Source organism: Physella acuta, unplaced genomic scaffold (genome assembly GCF_028476545.2).
Source record: "Physella acuta isolate Inbredline_101_S28 unplaced genomic scaffold, ASM2847654v3 ptg000325l, whole genome shotgun sequence".
Lineage (NCBI taxonomy): Eukaryota > Metazoa > Mollusca > Gastropoda > Physidae > Physella > Physella acuta.
Genome location: NW_026731844.1, coordinates 573,007 through 593,058, shown reverse-complemented (window position 1 = coordinate 593,058; position 20,052 = coordinate 573,007). Strand labels below are relative to the sequence as shown.

The following is a 20,052-nucleotide window of genomic DNA, read 5'->3' as shown; positions in this document are numbered from 1 at the left end:
GGCACTTCTAACTGACATATATGGTTCGTAATTGGTACGTGGTTGAAGACATGAAGACAATACATCATGACATTTGATTTGACTTAATTGGTAGCCTGATTAATTTTTTATAAATTAATTAAATTTTTGACCAAATTAGTAGGCAGTTCTATCCACACGCGTCATCACGTCAAAAGCGCGCCATCACGTTCAATAGCTGTGCAATGGTTTTTAGTCTATTGTAAATAAAACATGTAAAGTACTAAAAAAAGTTTCACAAAAACGTTTTAATAACAAGCTTTTATGTAATAATGCACTAAAAGGTAGAAAATAAATAATACACTACTATTTAAATAACTATAAAGAAAAGCGTGGGTCTCTTCCTAACATATGCCTTTACTAGATTCTACAGTAAAGTGGTAAAGGTATCCAATAGATACTAAAGTATCCCACTCTTTTCTTTATAGTTATTTATTACATTTAAATAGTAGTGTATTATTTATTTTCTACCTTTTAGTGCATTATTACATAAAAGCTTGTTACTAAAACGTTTTTTTATGAAAACATTTTTTTAATACTTAGATTCCTAGATCTATCTAATTCATGAAAAGTTATATTTTTTATTTTGCCTAGGGATAGACCTGATTTTGATTTGTTGGAAGAGAAAAAAAATGGCGACCTCCTTAACTTTAAGGTCCTTGGGCATAACAATCTTCAGATCAAAAGTATTACATTCGCACACTCATTTGCAATATGCTCACAGATTTCTGGTAAGAAATTCCGAAAAAGATTGTACCTTATAAATATTTTACCTTTTTTTAGATTAGTAGAAAATCTAGAGTTAAGTTAAAGTTTAAAGTACTTTTCTGCTAGTGGAGACGACTGACGACAGTCAGTAACTGAGTAAACTCAACTGTAAACTTAGAACTAGAGTAAACAAGTTAATAAAAAGTCTAGTGACAATTTAAGCGCAATTTCCTTAATTAACATGCGTCAAGTAGACGTTACCTCTCACTAGCGACTGCCTGAGCCGGTGTGCTTGGTTTGGAACTTCGCCGCTTTGCTTACGTAAAAATCCTTTCGAACCTCCGCTCATTCGCTATGGTAAAATCCTTTCAAATCTCAGCGATTGCGCTAAAAACCTACACGATGCTCAGTTTAAATGTTCTTAATTAATTTTTTGTGACCGAACGAAAGGATATTTTTGAAAACTTTCTTCGGCAATATTGGTCTAAATTATGGCAGGAATCGATTGGTAAAAGTTTAAAGTCGCTAAGTGGTCTGGTTGCCGAGATATGGAGCAAAAACTGCATTTGTTCGAGGTTTTTTGGCTTTTCCGGGGAAATCCAGGAAGGAATTCCGGGAATTTTTTTGGCCCACAATCATCCTTGAACTTGCTTAACATATTTGCTTTTGGAACTAGTCCTCGATATTGCTTCGTTGAGGAGGAGATACGACTTAAAGCTGCGGACATCCATCCATCCATCCATTCCCAGAAATGACGAGTTAATAATCGCAATTCTCCAGAATGGAAATTGCGCTAAAAAGTAAAAGCTACTGCTGCTAAGACTCACTGCTATAGTTATAAGTTATAGAGAGGTTCTAGAATCTAGACTAGACCTAGTCAAAAGTGAACTTTAATCTAAAAATCTATTGTTTTAGGACTTTAGGTAGGCCTACGTAAAATCGCCGGCGACTAGTAATGTGAAAAATTTGTGACTCCTTAAATTTTAATAATTATTTCACATTTTGAGGAGGATTTATGTATTCACACTGTATTGAAAAATACAAAAATGTTTCAAAGTTTCATTTATGTAGGCCTACCTGTTTTTAAACAATTGAATTAAAACTTTTCAGTAATAAATGAAGACTAGCGATGTTTTCATCAGATGCAACCATCTCATTTACTTACTATAACAGCCATCTTAAGTTTAGTTAATGGTAAATCCAGTATGACTAGATCTAGTTGTAGTTAGTTAGTAACTTACTAATATTTAGGCCTAGTTAAGTAGTTAGATCTAAATCTAGTACTTAGTAGATCTAGAATCACAAATAGTAAAAATGATTACCAAAAATGGTAAAAACAACTAGAACAATGTTTAGTAGGCCTACTTAGCAATAATTTATAAAAACGCTTTAAAATGATTAGGGCCTAGTTAAATTAGCAATACAAAATGATAAGCAAAACAGTATTTTATTTAACATGCAATTTGATTCAGTCTATCCAAACTTTTAAGGGTGTTCATTTTTAAATTTTCTGTATTAAAAAATAAGCACTAAATAAGATATGGTTTACAGTACTGCCAGTGGATGCCAGAATGGTGTGACAGACTACGCCATATTTTTACTGCTATACCATTCCGGAATAACAATTGGCGCTATTCTGATACTGTAAGATTCCCTATTCTCTATACATTTAGCCTATAAAATAAATAATCTTTATATAACTTTATATGTTGTAATTGTATAATTGCGAAACTTGAATTAATAGTTTAGTCTAGATCTAGTGACTCTTGCAGGAGTAGCTACTAGCTAGATCAACTTTTCTTCCAAAGAAAAAAAAAGGAAAAAAACTTAACCCAGGATTATTTATCTTTAAATGTTGGTATCATGACTTAACTACCTCTTGAGCTGTTGTTTTTTTGTTTTCATAAATAAGCGCTGCTGTTCAAATTTATACAGTTTGTAAGCAGATTACCTAAACTTTTTATTATAAAACAGTATATTGATGTTTAAATGTAATTTGCAGATTTCCACATGGACACTACGTTTTTAGGAAGCCTCCATTATTGTGTAATTATTGGACATTGTTAAAATTAAATACACCCCTAACCCAAACTCTACTATATCCCTGACTTAATACATTTTTTGCAGACTTGTTTTCACAACACAACCTGTAGATAGATGTCCTAGATTTCTTTTTCCCACTTTTGTATTTTATGTGATTAAAATGAAGCAAGATATTTTTTTCCCTTCAGTTTTTAACAGGTAGTTTAAAAAAACACGAACAAGATCCTAATGACCCAAAATATGCTGCTTGGAAACAAAAGCCTCATCCTGAGACACCAACAAAATATCACCCTGATATGCTGTCACCAGAGCCAGTCAAGGGAAAAGTTTTTGAAAGGATGCCTTTGAGAGTAGATCTTGAGGCTGGGAAAAAATACATGTTTTGCACATGTGGATACAGTAAAACTCAGGTACAGCATACATTTCTATTAGATTCCACATTTCAACTATTTTTTAAAGAATAGTTCCACCTACTTTATGGCTGTTTCATATTTATCTATTCTCTGTAATATAATAATTTCATGGTATTTGATTTTTATTTCCTTGTTCTTTATATCATTTTTGTACTTTTTAGACCAGATATTAAGATGGTATAATTCAATTGCTAGAATAAATAAGGTACAAGTTCTATCATAAATTCATAAATGTTTTCTTTTTCTACAGCCATTTTGTGATTCCTCACATAAAGCACCTAATTTTATGTCAACAAGGCCTCATCATATCAGATATAGACCAATGCCTTTTCAAGTGGAAGAAACTAAGGAGTATTGGCTTTGTATGTGTAAACAGTCCAATAAACGCCCTTTTTGTGATGGCTCTCATAAGCGTTTAGCTGCTAAATCCTAAAGCCTTTTAAAATTTACTATAATATTCCTTTAAAAAGATTTAAAGCAAAAAAAAAAAAAGTAATGAGTATTTATGATCAAGTGCAAACTTAATCCCTATTGGTTCATCAATGTAAATATGGTTTTTAATTTACTTTCTTACTCATAGATTATTAGGCTACCCTATGTTTAGTTAAATACAATAAGGAGGGTTATAAGCATTAAAAAATCCCTCCCTTTTGTTCTTTGTTCAAAAACATTTGTTGTAATATTTCAATTACAGAGCTTGGAAAAGTACCATACTGAATGTATGTTTGCTGTTATGTTATTGTCGTCATTTAACTGTTAATTCATTTTTTGAAAACTATTGTTCCAATAAAAATGAGCATCCACTAAATCTATCAAATCATGCACCAAATAATTGTGTTGATGTTCTGTTGTGCCATGACTTTCCTAGACTCGTACATAATTGAAAAAACAGTATTCAAACTGTGAATAATGTCTTTCATTACCGCAAAAAGAATAAAAAATGCATTTTTTTTAGTAATTAGTAAGTGTTGTTTTAGTTTTATTACAGGGTATGCTCCATACTTTTTAACTTATATTTTTAGAAATTATGCTTATCTGATTAAGGTGAATTGTTATTGTTGCATTTATTAACCAGTTGTTTTTTTTAGTGCCTGGTATTAAATTTGTTCTATAAATGTATACCATGTAAAAATTGTATATTATTAAACTTGACAGATATGATTGTTAGGAATTTTTAAATTTTTGAGCATCTTTTAATTGCATTTATTTGCCATATTCCATCCAAATATGGATTCAACTCATCATATTAAATGCAGACTAATTATTAAAGTAATAGATGATTAGGGTCAGTAACTAGGCATTTGTTTTAACTTTATACTTAAGCAGAAGATTAATGGAAGATGTAAACTACTTAATCATTTTAATGCAACAAATAATCAACAGCATAATTAGATTTAACACAAATACTGGTCATTTGCTTGTTTTATAAAGAAGATGGATTGTTTTGGATTTATTGACCTACCGGTACATAATAAAATACTGCTTTAGATAACATGTATAGATAATAACTTTAGTATTAAAATAAGTAAATAAAGAACAAAATCAAGATACAAATATTTATTATATTTTTTTTATTACATATAGAACCATAGGAGATTAATTTTAGAGCAACACATTGAATTATACTTGAGCAATCTTTTCCATGCATTTAGTTGCATCTTTCAATTTTCCAACCAGGTCCTGTACATAAATAATTAATTGAATAATTGGTAGTGTTGGCTTAACATCAAAGGTAAATAACAAAATTAAAGAAACAGCTAGGTCCTTATGGAGTCTGTGAAAATGTTTAGAAACTTTTAAAATTCAAAAGTTATACTGGAAAGCTTCACCTTTATCACTTATTACAACAAAATAATCAAGGAATCACCTGTAGTTGTTCCAATGTACAAGAAAACTGAATTTCTTTTAACTCTGGTTCACCAGGCATCTGGCAGAATTATTGAGATATGTATTATTAGTGGTTGGAAATTTATTGCTTTTTATTACATTGCATTAATTAAAGTAATATAATGACTAGTGGAATGGTGGAGAGAATGTTGAGCTTTTTTATGATTTTGATGGATGATAGTGTAACTCAAGACATAAAACATTCACCCTTTAAGCATGATAGTCTAGAAATCAGATTAGATACCATGCAGTGACAAAAGCCAAACCTTAAATTTTTGTTTCCATCAAATTAAAACTGGCGACAAATGTTAGTCAAGATATACTAAACTCTTGAACTTTTATATACAAGTTTTGCCAAGTTTAAACAAAAATATGCATTTATTAACTTTTTTTTTAAAACAACAAAAATATGAACTTTTAAATTACCTCAGTGTGTAGACATATCAGGTATACTGGTGAATCAATCTTTTCTAAGTGGTTATTCTAAAAAGAAAATTTTACATGAGTACTAAATCAGAGAAATGTAAGATGCATTTAATAATTACATGTTATGACTGAACAAAATTTTAAATGAAAATAAAATGGTATATAAAGTAATAAGTCATGGAAATTCTTTTGATCATCAGCATTTACCTTGATGTAGTAATCTAATCTCCAATCTACATCAACTATATGTGGAAAACTTGATCCTATTCTGAAATGTTTACAAAGTTTTTGTTTACTAAACCTGTTATGAACTCAAATATACAATTGTGTTAATCCGTACATAAACGGTACAAAAGAATCAAGGATGCATAGTATTAAGCTCAACTACTAAAAGCTACAAATCAGTAATACTTACTTTCCTAATAACAGTTGTATATGAGATTTTTGTGGCTGAAACAAAGTTTTATCAGAGTCTTAAACTCAGCTTTTTAAATGATTAGTCAACAAATGCTAATTGACATTAAAACATCTACAAATTATTAAAACACGTTATAAAATAAAATGCATGGAGGAAAATTGTAGGCTATTGTAATCTTTACAAAATATTGGGTGGTTTTTTTTAAGCGGTTAATTTTTTTACCAACATTAGTTTTATAACTTTGTGAGGCTTTAAGTTTATTATTTGTTCTTAACTGTTTATTAAATTCAAAGAACAGTAAGATAGTGTATGTACTGCACCTGTCTTGAAATTAATTGAAATAGAAACCAAAATATCTAAAGACAATCTAATCATTAGTTTATTTGGTAGATCAAGTACAGAATTTTGGTGTACACTATGCTAATGAGGGAGAAAGTTAACAATATTAAGGTAAAATAATATATAAACCATATTAAATTTGTATGTAACTTTATTATATTTCTACTTACTAAAAATATTTTGTTGAAGTCGTTGATTCTATCAGATGTATATTTGCATTCTTCCAGAGTAGTGCTGTAGATAGCCAAACAGCCCATCAGTATTACAAAAACATGAATTTTTTAAAAAAATCTAACATCTAATGTCTTTAAAATCTTTAACCATCTTTGGCACAACAAAGTATGTACTAAACACACAAAAAGATTTAGAAAATTGTTTTAGTTAACATGAAAACCATAAAAAAATGAAAAACTTTTAAAATATTTTTAAAAATAATAAGCTTATTACCAACATAATTCTAATCAAAATGAGATAAACATGAAAAAAATGGATGGATCCAAAAAAAAATTTAAAAATTGCTAATGTTTTGAACCAAACATAAAAAAGTAAACAGATTTTTAAAAACTTAAAAAAGCTGCCTAGTTTTGGTAATCAATAAAGATACTTTTAAAACTACTTTAAAAATTGTACACATTCTTCTGCATTTCTGTTACAGAAACTGTTCACTGACTGTTCAGATGTTATAAATATTAAAATCTAATTAGATTGAAAAAAATCCAGATTTTTTTTTACCTTTTCTCCCATAAAGCAAACCAAACAAGCTACACAGTTTTAATTTAACATGGGAATATTTAACATTTCATTTATTACTAAAAAAAAACATTTAAAATCTAGTGACTGAATTTTATACAAATACCAGAGACAAACCTTAAATTTTGTTCATTACTATCACATTTTGCAGCCTCAATAGCCAATGTAACTAAGCCACTATAAGCAGCTTTTAAACTTGCTGCATTAATATCTTTGAATGCTGGGTTTTCTGAAATCATAAACAAAGATCATAGGTTAAAACATTCTGGAACCAGGACACGCTAAGTAGTTGAAATTTCATGTCAGGTCACCTGAGGTGAACATTTTTAATACAAGATTATAAGACATTTTATTCAGTCTAACTTGAGCTACACTAAAAGTAAGTAAGTGTAAATAAGTCATAAATAATTTTCTTGATGAACACCACTACGCAAGCTGACTATCTAACCCACCTCCCACCCCCTCCCTCGCTCTCTGGTGAAAAGATCAAGCTGTGGTTCACGCCAAATGTTTACAATCGTAAAGCCGGGTCAAATTAGTGACAGCTATTAGGGGCAGATAATTTAGTTTTTAAAGGATTTGCAACTAAGGGGAGGTAATAAAAAGTTCCGCTTGATCTTTTCATTGTCGCCTGTAAACTTTCATCACAGACGTCTGCGGGGGGGGGGGGGGGGTGTTAGATGGAGAGTAGTGTTACTGAAAAGTAGAAAATAAAAAACTAAATAGCGACGTATGATATGCCGCGGGTAGGCTTGTACTACTATAATAGTAATACTAATAGACACATTCAACAATACGCGTCAACACTTTTATTGGTTTTGTATAAAACGTATCAATTATTTTTCACTATATAAATCATAAATGTATACAGGCTGTATTACAGCTAAATTCCACCCACAATGTACAGACAGGCTGGTAAATCAGGGGATATGGTGAGGGTTAGTTAATTATTTAAAAAATCAGATCCCACACTTCCCCCAGGCTTGTACTAACTTGAGAACTGTTTATTTGTACATTCTACAATAACTGTTATGTGTTCAGAGTCCTGTCGAATGTCAACAAATGCAAAACAAAAACATCTTATTTATTAAATTTTAAGTAGGCCCTAATTTCAGTAATTTGAGCTTAGTAGTTTAGCTAGTAGTCCTCTATTAGTTAATGACTCATGACATAGTCTAGTAGTAATAAGTTAGTAGTTAGTTACAGTTCAGTTAGTAGATCTGGTACTAGCTAGTAGTTTATTTTAATTATTAATTACTTTAATACTCAGACTGACTCAATTTTTTTTAATTTAATTTTTTTTTTATTTTTAATGTTCCGTTCGCTAAGGTTATGGAATCAAAAGTTTAAAGTAAAGTAAAAGTTATATAAATTTATAAACCTGCGACAGCATTTCTGTATTCATCGTAAAGCACACCCTGACAAGCAGCTGTGACTAGAGGGACAAATAATTTATCAGGGACGTGACTAGAATCTCCAGCGACCGCAATATTTTCTAATACACTACTTCCAAGCTCCATTACTATTAGTAGTAGACGGAAGTAGGAGGTAGGCGGGACAAGTCACATGACAGTTTTATTTATAACTTATCTGTGTTTACTTCTGTATGCACTAAAAGACACGATGGAAAATCATTTTGCGTCAGAAATGTTGAATGTGGTTTAATTAATTTTGTCATTATGTGTTTAAAGGCGTATCATAGTAATACAAATTTAGCATGGAATTACAAATATTGATATTCAACATGGATTTTAAAAATCTATTTCATCCGTGAGTTGGGGGGGGGGGGGGAGGGAGCGATGGACACGCTCCGGGGGCAGTGCTCCATCCTATCCAGCCGAAAGAAATTGTCTGCACCTTTTTGTGTCTTTTTTCTCGGGGGTAGGAGGAAAAGAGAGAATCAGAACTGGAATGTTACATTACTTTAACTTGGCATTTTTAAAATGAATGTTGGCAGTTATTGCACGTTTGGAATCATTTATTTGTAAATTGTAACGAATAGCCTACTGATCAATAAATCTATTGTGTAAGGCTTTTTTTGACAAGTTTTGCTCGAATTTTCAGAAGTATGCTGAATGGCGATTTGCGAGTAGCTATTTTACTGGTTTTACCCGGTACATATGACAGAGTTCATATTAAATATTAATGTTATCACGGCAAATAAAGCTCATACGGACTCAAGCCACGGATCCGAACTCGACAATTTTTTTTACAAAAAGCAGTGCGCTCGCCACCCGACCACGCAGTCCCATTGGTTTTTTTTTTTTTTTTTTTTTTTTTTTTTTTTGTAAAGGGCACTAAAGGGTGACAGAAAGCGCACTTTAAAATTAAAAGTTAAGCGCATGTGTATTAAGTTAGTATTAACCTTTGGCGATAATGTGCAAAACAGTGCGTTTTCATTGTTCATTAACTTCCTGAAGTAGATAAGGTGTAAACTTATACCAGTCAAGAAGGCAAGGCACCAGTTGTGTTAAAATTAGATCGAGAATCTAAGTAAGTTCATTGTTTTAGAAAATATCCGTGTAGAACAAGTAGCTAAATCTAGACCAGTGGTTCTTAAACCGGGTTCTATCGAACCCCAGGATTCGATGAGTCTCAGGGGTTCGACGACGGTCAAGACACACACCCGACTCCATTGATTTTTTATTAGATTTTGGTAAACTTAAGTTTAGCGTCGGAAATTATCCGGTAATGTTTGTTGAGTTTTGTAAACATAAGTTACGATAAACATAGTAATAAAACATAATAATAAACTTAGTAATAAAATTTGCCAGAGCGAGATAACACGTTGTATTGGTATCTCGATATGTCTATATCACGAAACCCTTGAAGTCATGACACACAAGCGTCACAAATCGTGTCAACGCCACGTATACCGGCGCGGGTTGATTGTGTATATATGAAGTAGAGTTTATCTGGAAAAAAAAATCTTTAACGACTGCATCTTTTAAAAATCGATGGTTTTATTGAAAACTGCCATAATTATTATTGTACATATTGTATCACACTTTGTACGGCCCTATAAAGGGCTTTAGATCTGGATCTGTCTAAGCGGGCTATCTAACTGATACTGATACAAAATTGCAAATAAAAACTTTACTACGATATATTATTACATAGGCTACATAGTACCGCTTTCATTATCGATGTCAGCACAAACATAAAAACTAGCGGAAATGGCCGATAACGGCATTTTAACACTTCAGCCTTAATTCGAGGTTTGTGATGGGCAATTTGAAATAGACTTCATGTGTTTCGGTGACCTCGAAATATGAACCGTGTGTGGTCAGCACCATGCCCAGCCGTCTTTACTTTCCCTGACGTGAGTCAGATACCCATCAGAGTCGTGTGAACTCGAAACTTTCGGGTTAGCAGTTGAACGCTCTTCCATTAGACCTCACCGTAAATGTCAATTTTTATTTTTTTCCATTTCAAACAGATTACTAGCTCCATGTAGATGCTTCACATAAAATCAAACATCCGACTTGCTTTTCTAGCTATAGCAAGTCTAGCCGTGTTCAACGGATTCGTTATCCTCCACCTACACAATCAGCCTCGCCGCAAGACCGTCAAAGGACTTCACCTAACGGACGCTGGTGAAATCGAACTCAATTTGGTAGGGTTGTTGCAGCCGGCCAGTGACGTCTCGTTTGACGTGCTGAAAGAACCAATTATAAACCCGCACGATTTCAAATATATTCACAGCCCGTTCAGAATATGCTACAACAAAACAGTGAATCTGTTGGTTGGGGTTGTTTCCTCCCCTGTCAACTTCTGGCAGAGGAACAGAGGCAGGCAGTTCCTCTACAAGTATGACGGAGTAGCATTTGTTTTCATCCTGGGGATGGCTGAAAGGGACAGCATACAGAAGAGGATTGACCTGGAGGTCAGGAGATTTAGGGATGTGCTACAGGAGCCAATCATTGATGTCTCGAGAAACCTCAGTCTCAAATCTGTGGCTTTCCTCAAGTGGGCAAACATCTTTTGCTCTCATGCAAAGTTTGTTGTTAAAAAAGATGATGACATTGAGCTAGATCCAAATGTAACATTGTATGCTCTAATGAAAAAGAAGGCGAATCATCCTCACTTTATTATGGGAAACAGTAAATTTCTGGTGGAAGGCCCTATTCGTGATCAGCTGTCTAAATATTTCACATCGTTTGCTGAGTTTGGGGATGAGTTTTTTCCAATGTTTGTACATGGACCGGCCTATGGATTTCCTATAGAAACAGCTAAAGTACTTTATGAAATAACTTTGAGAACAAAGTTATTTTGGCTTGAAGATGTGTATATAACTGGAATCTGTGCTCACAGAGCAAACATTCCAGTGTTTTTTGATGTCCGCTTCATGTACGAGCATGCTGGAATTGATATGGTGTGAAAGTTTACACTCAGTGAATGTATGAACTTTTCCTGAATTAATTTCATGATAAGATGAAATATATTTTGATTAGTTTCAGGTGCGATATCACAGCAAAATTGTAATTGTATGTTCCACATTCAGAAACACATTTTTTTTAAATTTATAAATTTTCATTGAAAAAAACAAACAAGCAATCTTGGAAAAATAAAAAAAAAGGTGAAATTAATTAAAAAAAACCCCAACATATTCTTTTTCTTTGATCATTTACATTTTCAATTCAACCTAATTAAAATTAATTCATTTTATACAACAGATAATTTTCAATTAACATAAACAAATACTACAGATCATATTCAATTCACAAAACAAATATAGATCTAGTATGAACATAATAAAATAAATAATAATATACATGTGTTTAGGGTTTAGAGACTTTGACTCTCAATTTCACTACATTCAATTATCAAAAAAATGAAGGCTAAAATTAAAAACCTAACAAGAGATTAAAATGAAATTTTTTATTTCATCAACAGAATATTAAAGTTAAGCGTAGGAAAATTGTTGACATTGTAATCAGTAAATGTAAATCACTTTGGTTGATAAAACAAAACAAAAATGAAGGAAAAAAACAACAAACCAATCAAGTTTTTTTAAATTTTCTAAACAGAGGGTGAATATGATCAGCTTTCTTGCTCCTTCCTCTTCCTGTGTACTCCATGTAAATAGCATCATCTGCTCCTGATAAAGAATTCATGCTTCCCACTTTACGATTAAACTGAAATAAACAAAAATCACTTTCATTGTATTATGTTTTACTTTAAACTATGATTAAAATCTAGATATTTTATGTGTGAACTACTTCATAAACTAATGCAATATTGTGTTAAAAATGATTTGTCATTAAAAAACAATTTTCAACAAACGTTTGAGATTTATAAGTTGTTACAGTAATTAGGTTCTCAACGCAATTAACGAGAGAAACAGGAAATGAATAGAACTAGATATTACCGAAGATTTTCCTGGAAACTCTCCAAGTACCCTCTCTTCCTCAGCATCCTCTTCTGATGCCGCAAGAACTTTCTGAAGAAGCTGAACCTGCTCATCTTTTGTCCGATAGAACAAGTCCTCCTAATAAAATATTCCACACAAATTTTATATAATCACATTTACTTTAATGTATCCTATTTTTGTAAAATTACAAGATATCACAGTAACATTATTTATATAGCAGTAGGTGTAATTAGCTGAGATCAATATTTCCCTAATAAAGTTTGGTTTATCTTTTAAATAATTCTTACGACCTATGAGTCTAGCCTCATATTAAAAACAAAAATCAGAGATAATTTGAGTAAAAGAAAACAGTACCTGGTCCATTCCCTCCAGCTTTGTTATCACCTTATAGCTGTAGCCTTGGTTGACAAGAAACCGTTGACGTTTCAGAGAAAATGCCATTTCATTTGTGTCCTGAGATACCAGAGAATAGAAGTAGGCGTTGTACTCTTCTGCTGCTGAACCTAAGGAAAAATTATTTTTTTATATTCTGAAATATTTTTGTTTTAGAAAGACAAAAGATAGGACTAACTTTAAGAATGATAAATGAAACCTTCAGACAAATATATTAATTTGGATAGCAATAATGCTTGTGTAACCGTTCGATAATTCAGAAGCAAGCAAATACTGTGAGGAGAAAATAAATTAAGCCTGTAGTTAATTACCTTTTTTGGCTCTGAGAATTCGACCTAACCTCTGAGCTTCTTGCCTACGAGAGCCACCATGAGCTGATATTTGGATAAGAACATTTGCTTCTGGCAAATCAAAAGAGGTATCAGCTACCTAAATTGAAAAAAAATTCAATAACATAAATTTAGAATTTTATTTTCACAACACATAGATACAAATCTATATTGTAGTTTTGAATAAGTTCAACTCCATGTAGGCCTTACTGTTCATTTACTTATTTGTTCTAATACATAATAATTTTTCACCAATAGGAAAAAATAGAACTAAATTAAAAAAAAACCAACAGATTAGTTTTGATGGAAAAAACTACAGGAGAGTTTAATATTTTGTCTTTAACATTTATTTGAAATTTTAAAGTACCTGTAATTTTATAAAACTAAAGCAGCCATACATACCTTTGAAACAAAAATTGTGTTAACTTTTGGATTATGTTGGAAATTTTGAAGAATTTGTAGACGTTCCCCTTGACTGGTAGGTCCATATAAATATGGTCTAGAAAAAAAAACGATATAAATTTGAAGATATTGATAGGAAAAGGATGATCTCTTTAGCTACTCAATACATAGTTTTTAAGAACAGAACATATAAACAGGCTTACTTGTTTAGCTTGACAGCATAATGCTTTAATGCAAACACATTGTCAGAAAATACTATAATTTTATCGTTCCTTCGTTCATGATAGCGAATGAGAAATTGACAAGCCCTAAATTTGTTGGGGTTCATTGTAGACAAAAGCTAAGAAAAAAATGGTTAAACAATTATTGATACTGAAATGAAATAATAAAATTAATACGTTTTTTAAAAACTAAGCATTCATTCTTATTCAGCCAGTCTTAAATATTGTGCTTTGAAACTATTTGTTTTATGTTTAATCGGGTATATTGTGCCTTAAATGTGACATTGTTAGTAAATACTTTCACATACCAACTTTCTTTGAGATTTCATGACGAGATATTCTCTGTAAAATTCTGGACTCATTGGGCACCAAACCTTTTAAATTAAAGAAAAGTCATACTTGATTTTTCTGACCAATAGATATTAGTATAAATAACAAAGTAACAATAAAAAGTTTATGTTTGACCCTTTTTTCATCCAAAGTAATAATATTGTAATATTACATTAAGTAGAGTGGCAAAAAATAGTAAAAATGACTAGTACTGTTTTTGAAATATTGAGTGAAATTGTTAGTATAAAATGTTGAAAACTTACTTCAGCACACTGTACACGTGCAATGTAGCCTAAATTCTGCAACTCCATCCAATTGGCTTCATAGAGTTTTGGTCCAATCAGAAAATTGAGGTCAGCAATTTTGTCGTCTTCTCTCACAAGTGTTGCGGTGAGACCTAACTTGCAGTGAGCATTGACTGTGGTGAGAACTCGTCTAAACATTTTGGCTGGTATTGTTTGAACTTCTATAAAGCAAAAGAATTCAAACTTTCATGAAAGTAAAAATGTAGAGCTTGTTTATTTTTTACAAAAAAAAACGAACAGCACAAATAGGACTGTGCTTTGGAGATTAAACAAACTAATTAAAGTGAGCAGTTAAAAATATAGCTACCATCAAGCACCATTAAACCCCACTCCTGGTTTTGCAGCCATTCCATCATCTTCTCTGCTTCCCATGAGCGTTTTGTTGAGTGTGCCAACATAGAGTATGTACTGATACATATTGCACAACCTTTGAATATTAAATTATAATTACTAATCACATCTTACTAAGTGTAGAAATAAAGAAACAAATTTTGTAATTTATAGATGAGACAAAACACACCCATCGGTTTATCTTTAGCGTCAGAAGTAAATCTACAAATTAAACTGTCATCAACTGTAGACCACATTTTGAACTGGGACCTCCATTGTTCTACAGCCACACCAGAAGTTGCAAGACAAATGCACCTTTTTCTCACAGTACAAGCAGCTGTGACACCCACCAGCGTTTTTCCAGCACCTAGAGCAAAGTGGCAGAGGTTTTTATTTTTATGTAATAATATTAAAATATATGCATATAACTGATACATTATAAATTATTCAGTATATTTAATTTTAAGAGCTAAAAAAATATTTCTGGAAATAACAGCAATTCATTGTCTAAATTTTAAAAAATCGTAAATTTAATTTATTTTGATAAAATTAAAACATTACATACCACAAGGCAATACAATTACACCAGATCTTGCTCTTCCATTACCAAACATCTTACGTAAACTTTTCTCCTGATAAGGTCTCAATACAGTAGAGGGCTTTAAATCAATACTGAGAGTAAAGAAAAAAATATTAAATTACCATACTAAGAGTAGTAGAACATTTTTAAAATTTCCATACTAAAAGTAGTAGATTAAAAAAAATTACAATACTAAGAGTAGTTAAAAAAAAATTACATTACTTCTTAATATTATTTTTTAGGAAAGAACTTACTTTACATCAGGGTTTACTGTGTCATTTCTAAAATCATATTCAGCTAAAAGTGGATGCTCCAGCTCTATACATCTGTGGTTGGAAAACAATAACAATTAATGGATTAAGTAAGGTTTTAAAAAAGATTCAAATTTTATTGATATACAATAGTCCCAGTATATATATATGTTATAAGAACAAGATCAGCATTTTGTCATTATATATATATATATATATATATAATTTTAACTAAAAAATCAAAAAAGAAAATATACATTTAATTATTAAGATGAATGATGAATAAAAATGGTACCAAAACAATTAAAACTAAGCTGAAATTATTGTGTTTAATGTGACTGTTAATTTAACACATAAAGAACACACCTTTTCTGCAGGACTTCGATATTTTCTTGGTTAACCTCAAAAGATACAGTTTTTAATTGAGGATCATCATCATCTTCCTCTTTATCCAGTTTGTCATACAGTTCGAAAATATCATCGGGAACATCTTCTTTAGTTTCACCACTAGAGCCATTAGCTGTGGATGATCCTGCTTGTGGATCCCCAGGCTTCTTGTTCAGCTAAATAGAAAAAACTTAGTTATATTTAGTTACCATTAGGTAGGTAAAATACAATGAAAAAATACTTAAAATTTTCAGTGTTATTGAAAAGTATAAAATCATTTTACTTTAATAGTTAACTAATGATTCAATGGGTATCATAAAATAAATTTAAATACAAGAATATAAAATCACCAACAAACAAATAAGTGACTTTTTGGCACAAGGCCTAGGTCAGGATCAATAATGAGAAAAACAACACAGATATGAGCTTGTCTTTGTTTCACCTGCATGACAGACATATCTTAAATTAAACAATCAGTTTCAACATTCTACCTGTAAAGCTGATTTTCCTGAGAGTTGACCAGCTATCAAGTCCTCACTGCCAGCTTCTTCCTCATTCTCTCTTTTCCTTGCTTGTTGAATGTAAGGATCTTTTAACAGTTTTTGAAGAACATCCTACATATAAATTAACACCTTATAAGGAAAATGTATACAACTTTTATAATACATGCAGCATGAGATATCATACTTGAAAATAACAAAATAAATATGTCATATTTGATGACTCACAGGATATTGACTTTCAACAAAGTATCTGTTGTGTTTCAAGACCAATTTAACTTTGCCATAGCTAAGGGTACAGAGCTGTAAAGCACAATAAATATTTTATTACATGCCATTCAGTAAGGACTGAAGTATAAAAATATGAAACTAGAAAAACAGTTAAATAAAAAGATCTATTAGCAATATGCATTAGTTAAAAATGAGGATAATTTTAATAAGGCGCAAAATTAGGTTTGAGCGAGATAGGAATAACAAGAACAAATATAATTACCAAAATCAAGCATATTTTAAAATAATTTAAAGCTAATAAATAGTAAAAACAATCTTACCTTAATAAACTCTACTATTCCCTCTGGTAGAGTAGTTTTACTTAACCTACGTAAATACTCAATAATGTCATTTGTTTGCAGCCCTACTGATACAGCAGCATAAAGAGAATAAGCTGTTAACTTATACTCATGAACATGAGTTGGTCTGCACACAGGCTGTTCATAATATAAATGTGTTAAAAAGTGAGGAAGTAGAAGTACATTTTTAAATAATCACCCACACACCCCAAAAAAATTACTAGCACCAGCATTCGATACATTAGACATAGGTGCATACTACTATTAATTTCATATAAATACATACTATTAACTTCGTATAATTATGTCACAAACAAAAAAAAAGTTCTAAATAAATGTTGTTTACAACCTCTTCTACTTCTCATTTCAAATCACTATTGAATAATTAACAAATACAATTACCTCAGATATAGCAATAAGGAAATCATGAGCATGTCTATAGACTGGTGAAAAGGACTCAAGGAAAACATGTCCATTGGGGGCCTGAAATAAATCTTGCTGCTTTGTTAACATGGCAAAAGTGACAACAAGTTAATTTACACAGTCAAAGAATAAATGTTAAAGATATGATGTACTAATAGACTATTCACACATTTTTATATTTAAACACTGCAATTAGTTAAAAAAATTTAAAATAGTTGTTCAAACTAACAGGTGGATCTAAATATATTATTAAATTGAAAATACTACCAAAGAAAAATTAACATACTATCCAAAGTGGTCTAGATTTATGGTCTGACTTTAGCTCTAATGTTTGCCTGTAGTCATGTGCACCAAACTCATCCTGAAGTGTTGCTCCAGCACATTCCCTTGATGCAGATGCAGGCATATCTGCAAAAAAAATTCTCTTTTTCTTTAATCCTTAGAAAATAAAAAGTGATAATTCTCAATAATAACATCATTTTATGGATGTGATTAAATTTTTACCAATCTGGAGCTTAAGGGTGGATATATACTGATGTGATATGACAAAATGTGCATTCAGTCAAATAATAATTTGGCAGATTCTAGCAGGAAGAAGATGAGCATGCAGTTTTTCTAAATGTTTGTTGCTTAGGCCTATGTTGTGTTGTCATGATGGGACAGGGATTAACACAAAAAATATAGTCGCTTTAAATAAATTTTCAAAAAAAATTATATGCTTAACTTACAGACTAGAACTCTTCACTATACATACTATAACTATACTATGAACCCTCAACCCTGGCGACCCTCCCAAAGCGCAACTTTTACTGCTCGACAACACTGTACAGACAATTTTGTCACAAGAATAAGACTAAAAGGGTAATTAGAGGTCATTGTGAAGCTATAAAAGGATAATTTGAGTCCATTGTGCAGCTATTAAGGTAATTGAGTTTTGCATCTTCTTCCGGCCATACTAGCAATGGGGGGAAGAAACTTCTTCCAAGTAGTCACTTCGTAATAATTTTATTCTTTAAAATATCCATAGTAAAAATCTAACCACCATTTTCTATGGGTTTTTTTTTTACATTTGAATGTCTAAAAAAGATTTATGTTGTGAAAATTCAGCAAAATATTTTTTTTGGACACAATAAAGAAAAGCTAATTTTCAAACAGAACCGAATTTCTGAACACATCTGCTGTACACTATAATTAAAAATATTAATGCTGAAAGTTAAATTTTTATTTTAGAAGAGCATGACCTTTGGTGATTTCTTTTTCTCCTTGTTCATCATCATCGTCATCATCATATATTTCTGCCTCATACTTAGATTTCTTTGACTTTCGCTCCTCTGGAAAAGAATCGATAATAATTATTATTTTAAAAATGTTTACAAATGTCTGCAGTCACCATCAACTTTTAGTCAGTAGACTGGTTCATGTTACATTTCAATTCTTTGTTAATATCCAATTCATGCTGAAAGTACATTGTAAAAGGGCTGTCATTTTTTATGATGTATTGCACCATTTACTTAATTAGGATATGAGTGGCAGTTTTGTTGGAGACCCGTGGATTCTATCCCGGCTGCCAAAATCATGCCATCCATATTTTCTGCACATAATTATAATTTTTTGTTTGCTTTTTGTGTGTTTAAATTCAAATTATTTACATTGGAAAGAACAATCTATAGGCCTAAGCTTTAGTAGTTTAAAAGATAATTTATACACTCTAGCTTTTAAAAAAGTTCTGCTTAATAAATTCATTAGCAAAAAAAATGGGCTGATCGGCACTTACATTACAATGGCATTGGTTATTATTAATATAAATAAAATAACCTGGGGAAAAACGAAAAGCACTGGAAAAAGTGTCTCCTGGAATTCGTAAAAGAGACACTTTGGTGTTCATGAAATGAGTTATTTAGGACTACTCTGAATTTTTAAAGGGAATTTTCAATTGATTATCTCAGTGAAAAAAAAAGAGTGAATAGCTGTGCCAGTGCCGGAGTAGTAACAGCAGACTAGTCGTGAATCTTACTGCCTATCTACACTTTGTGACTTTATGACTACACACACACACTCACTCTCACGTTACTACAGACAGTCACCTCAGACAGTGTTACATTCTGTGAATCTTCTTACTTTCTTACTTCTTACGACTTACACACACAGTACTACAGTCTGAGTACAGTACAGTACTAAAAACTAGTTAGTTAGTTACTGATCTAGGCTCTGGATCTAAGTACTAATAGAAATAGTAATTTTCTAAGGCTTAGTCTGATCTCTAGTGAATTTTAGCCGTTACCAAACCTTTATCTTTCTTGTCTCTTTTGCCTCCTGCCATTGTGAATATTAGTAACTAAACCCACGATTTGATATGTTCTTTACTTTTGTTTTCCATTTCAATAGTCGATCTTATGAAAGGAAGTTATTTTTCTCATAGCATAGTTTTAAAACTCGATTACTTCAGAAAATAGTAAGATCTATTGTAGATCTAGATCTAGATAAAATTCGCATCGTAATTTTACTTTAAAATTTTAAAATAAATCACTTTAAGAATTAATCATTCTTTATTTTGAACATTTTCACATGTATAAATGAAACATATAATTCGCAATTATATATAAAATTAAAAATCGTTCAATGCAACAGCGATATATTCTTGTTCGAGTATATATTT

General features: G+C 31.3%; 4 protein-coding genes across 4 annotated transcripts; 2 read left to right on the top strand and 2 right to left on the bottom strand.

The window, feature by feature from the left end:
- The first annotated feature begins 448 nt into the window (after positions 1-448).
- Positions 449-4,343, top strand: LOC131940679 (uncharacterized). The gene is made up of 4 exons (XM_059299410.1): positions 449-466; positions 613-749; positions 2,958-3,179; positions 3,433-4,343. The coding sequence occupies exons 2-4, from the start codon at positions 651-653 to the stop codon at positions 3,613-3,615; spliced, it is 504 nt and encodes a 167-aa protein (XP_059155393.1). The 5' UTR covers positions 449-466; positions 613-650; the 3' UTR covers positions 3,616-4,343.
- A 387-nt stretch (positions 4,344-4,730) lies between these two features.
- On the bottom strand, positions 4,731-8,553 carry LOC131940678 (COMM domain-containing protein 3). Its single transcript, XM_059299409.1, has 8 exons — positions 8,384-8,553; positions 7,120-7,231; positions 6,423-6,486; positions 5,911-5,945; positions 5,703-5,763; positions 5,496-5,552; positions 5,050-5,109; positions 4,731-4,862 (listed from the first exon to the last, which is right to left on the bottom strand). The coding sequence occupies exons 1-8, from the start codon at positions 8,520-8,522 to the stop codon at positions 4,803-4,805; spliced, it is 588 nt and encodes a 195-aa protein (XP_059155392.1). The 5' UTR covers positions 8,523-8,553; the 3' UTR covers positions 4,731-4,802.
- Positions 8,554-9,091: 538 nt separating this feature from the next.
- Positions 9,092-11,442, top strand: LOC131940698 (beta-1,3-galactosyltransferase 1). Its single transcript, XM_059299447.1, has 3 exons — positions 9,092-9,116; positions 9,423-9,495; positions 10,442-11,442. Exon 3 carries the CDS (start codon positions 10,460-10,462, stop codon positions 11,381-11,383), a length of 924 nt encoding a protein of 307 aa, XP_059155430.1. The 5' UTR covers positions 9,092-9,116; positions 9,423-9,495; positions 10,442-10,459; the 3' UTR covers positions 11,384-11,442.
- A 426-nt stretch (positions 11,443-11,868) lies between these two features.
- LOC131940697 (general transcription and DNA repair factor IIH helicase subunit XPB) lies at positions 11,869-19,817 on the bottom strand. The gene is made up of 20 exons (XM_059299446.1): positions 19,683-19,817; positions 18,638-18,727; positions 17,683-17,804; positions 17,376-17,456; positions 16,956-17,111; positions 16,633-16,707; positions 16,396-16,518; positions 15,884-16,080; positions 15,521-15,592; positions 15,252-15,358; positions 14,877-15,053; positions 14,664-14,783; positions 14,315-14,517; positions 14,030-14,095; positions 13,704-13,840; positions 13,501-13,597; positions 13,081-13,198; positions 12,731-12,879; positions 12,374-12,493; positions 11,869-12,140 (listed from the first exon to the last, which is right to left on the bottom strand). Exons 1-20 carry the CDS (start codon positions 19,714-19,716, stop codon positions 12,006-12,008), a joined length of 2,379 nt encoding a protein of 792 aa, XP_059155429.1. The 5' UTR covers positions 19,717-19,817; the 3' UTR covers positions 11,869-12,005.
- Positions 19,818-20,052: the final 235 nt, after the last annotated feature.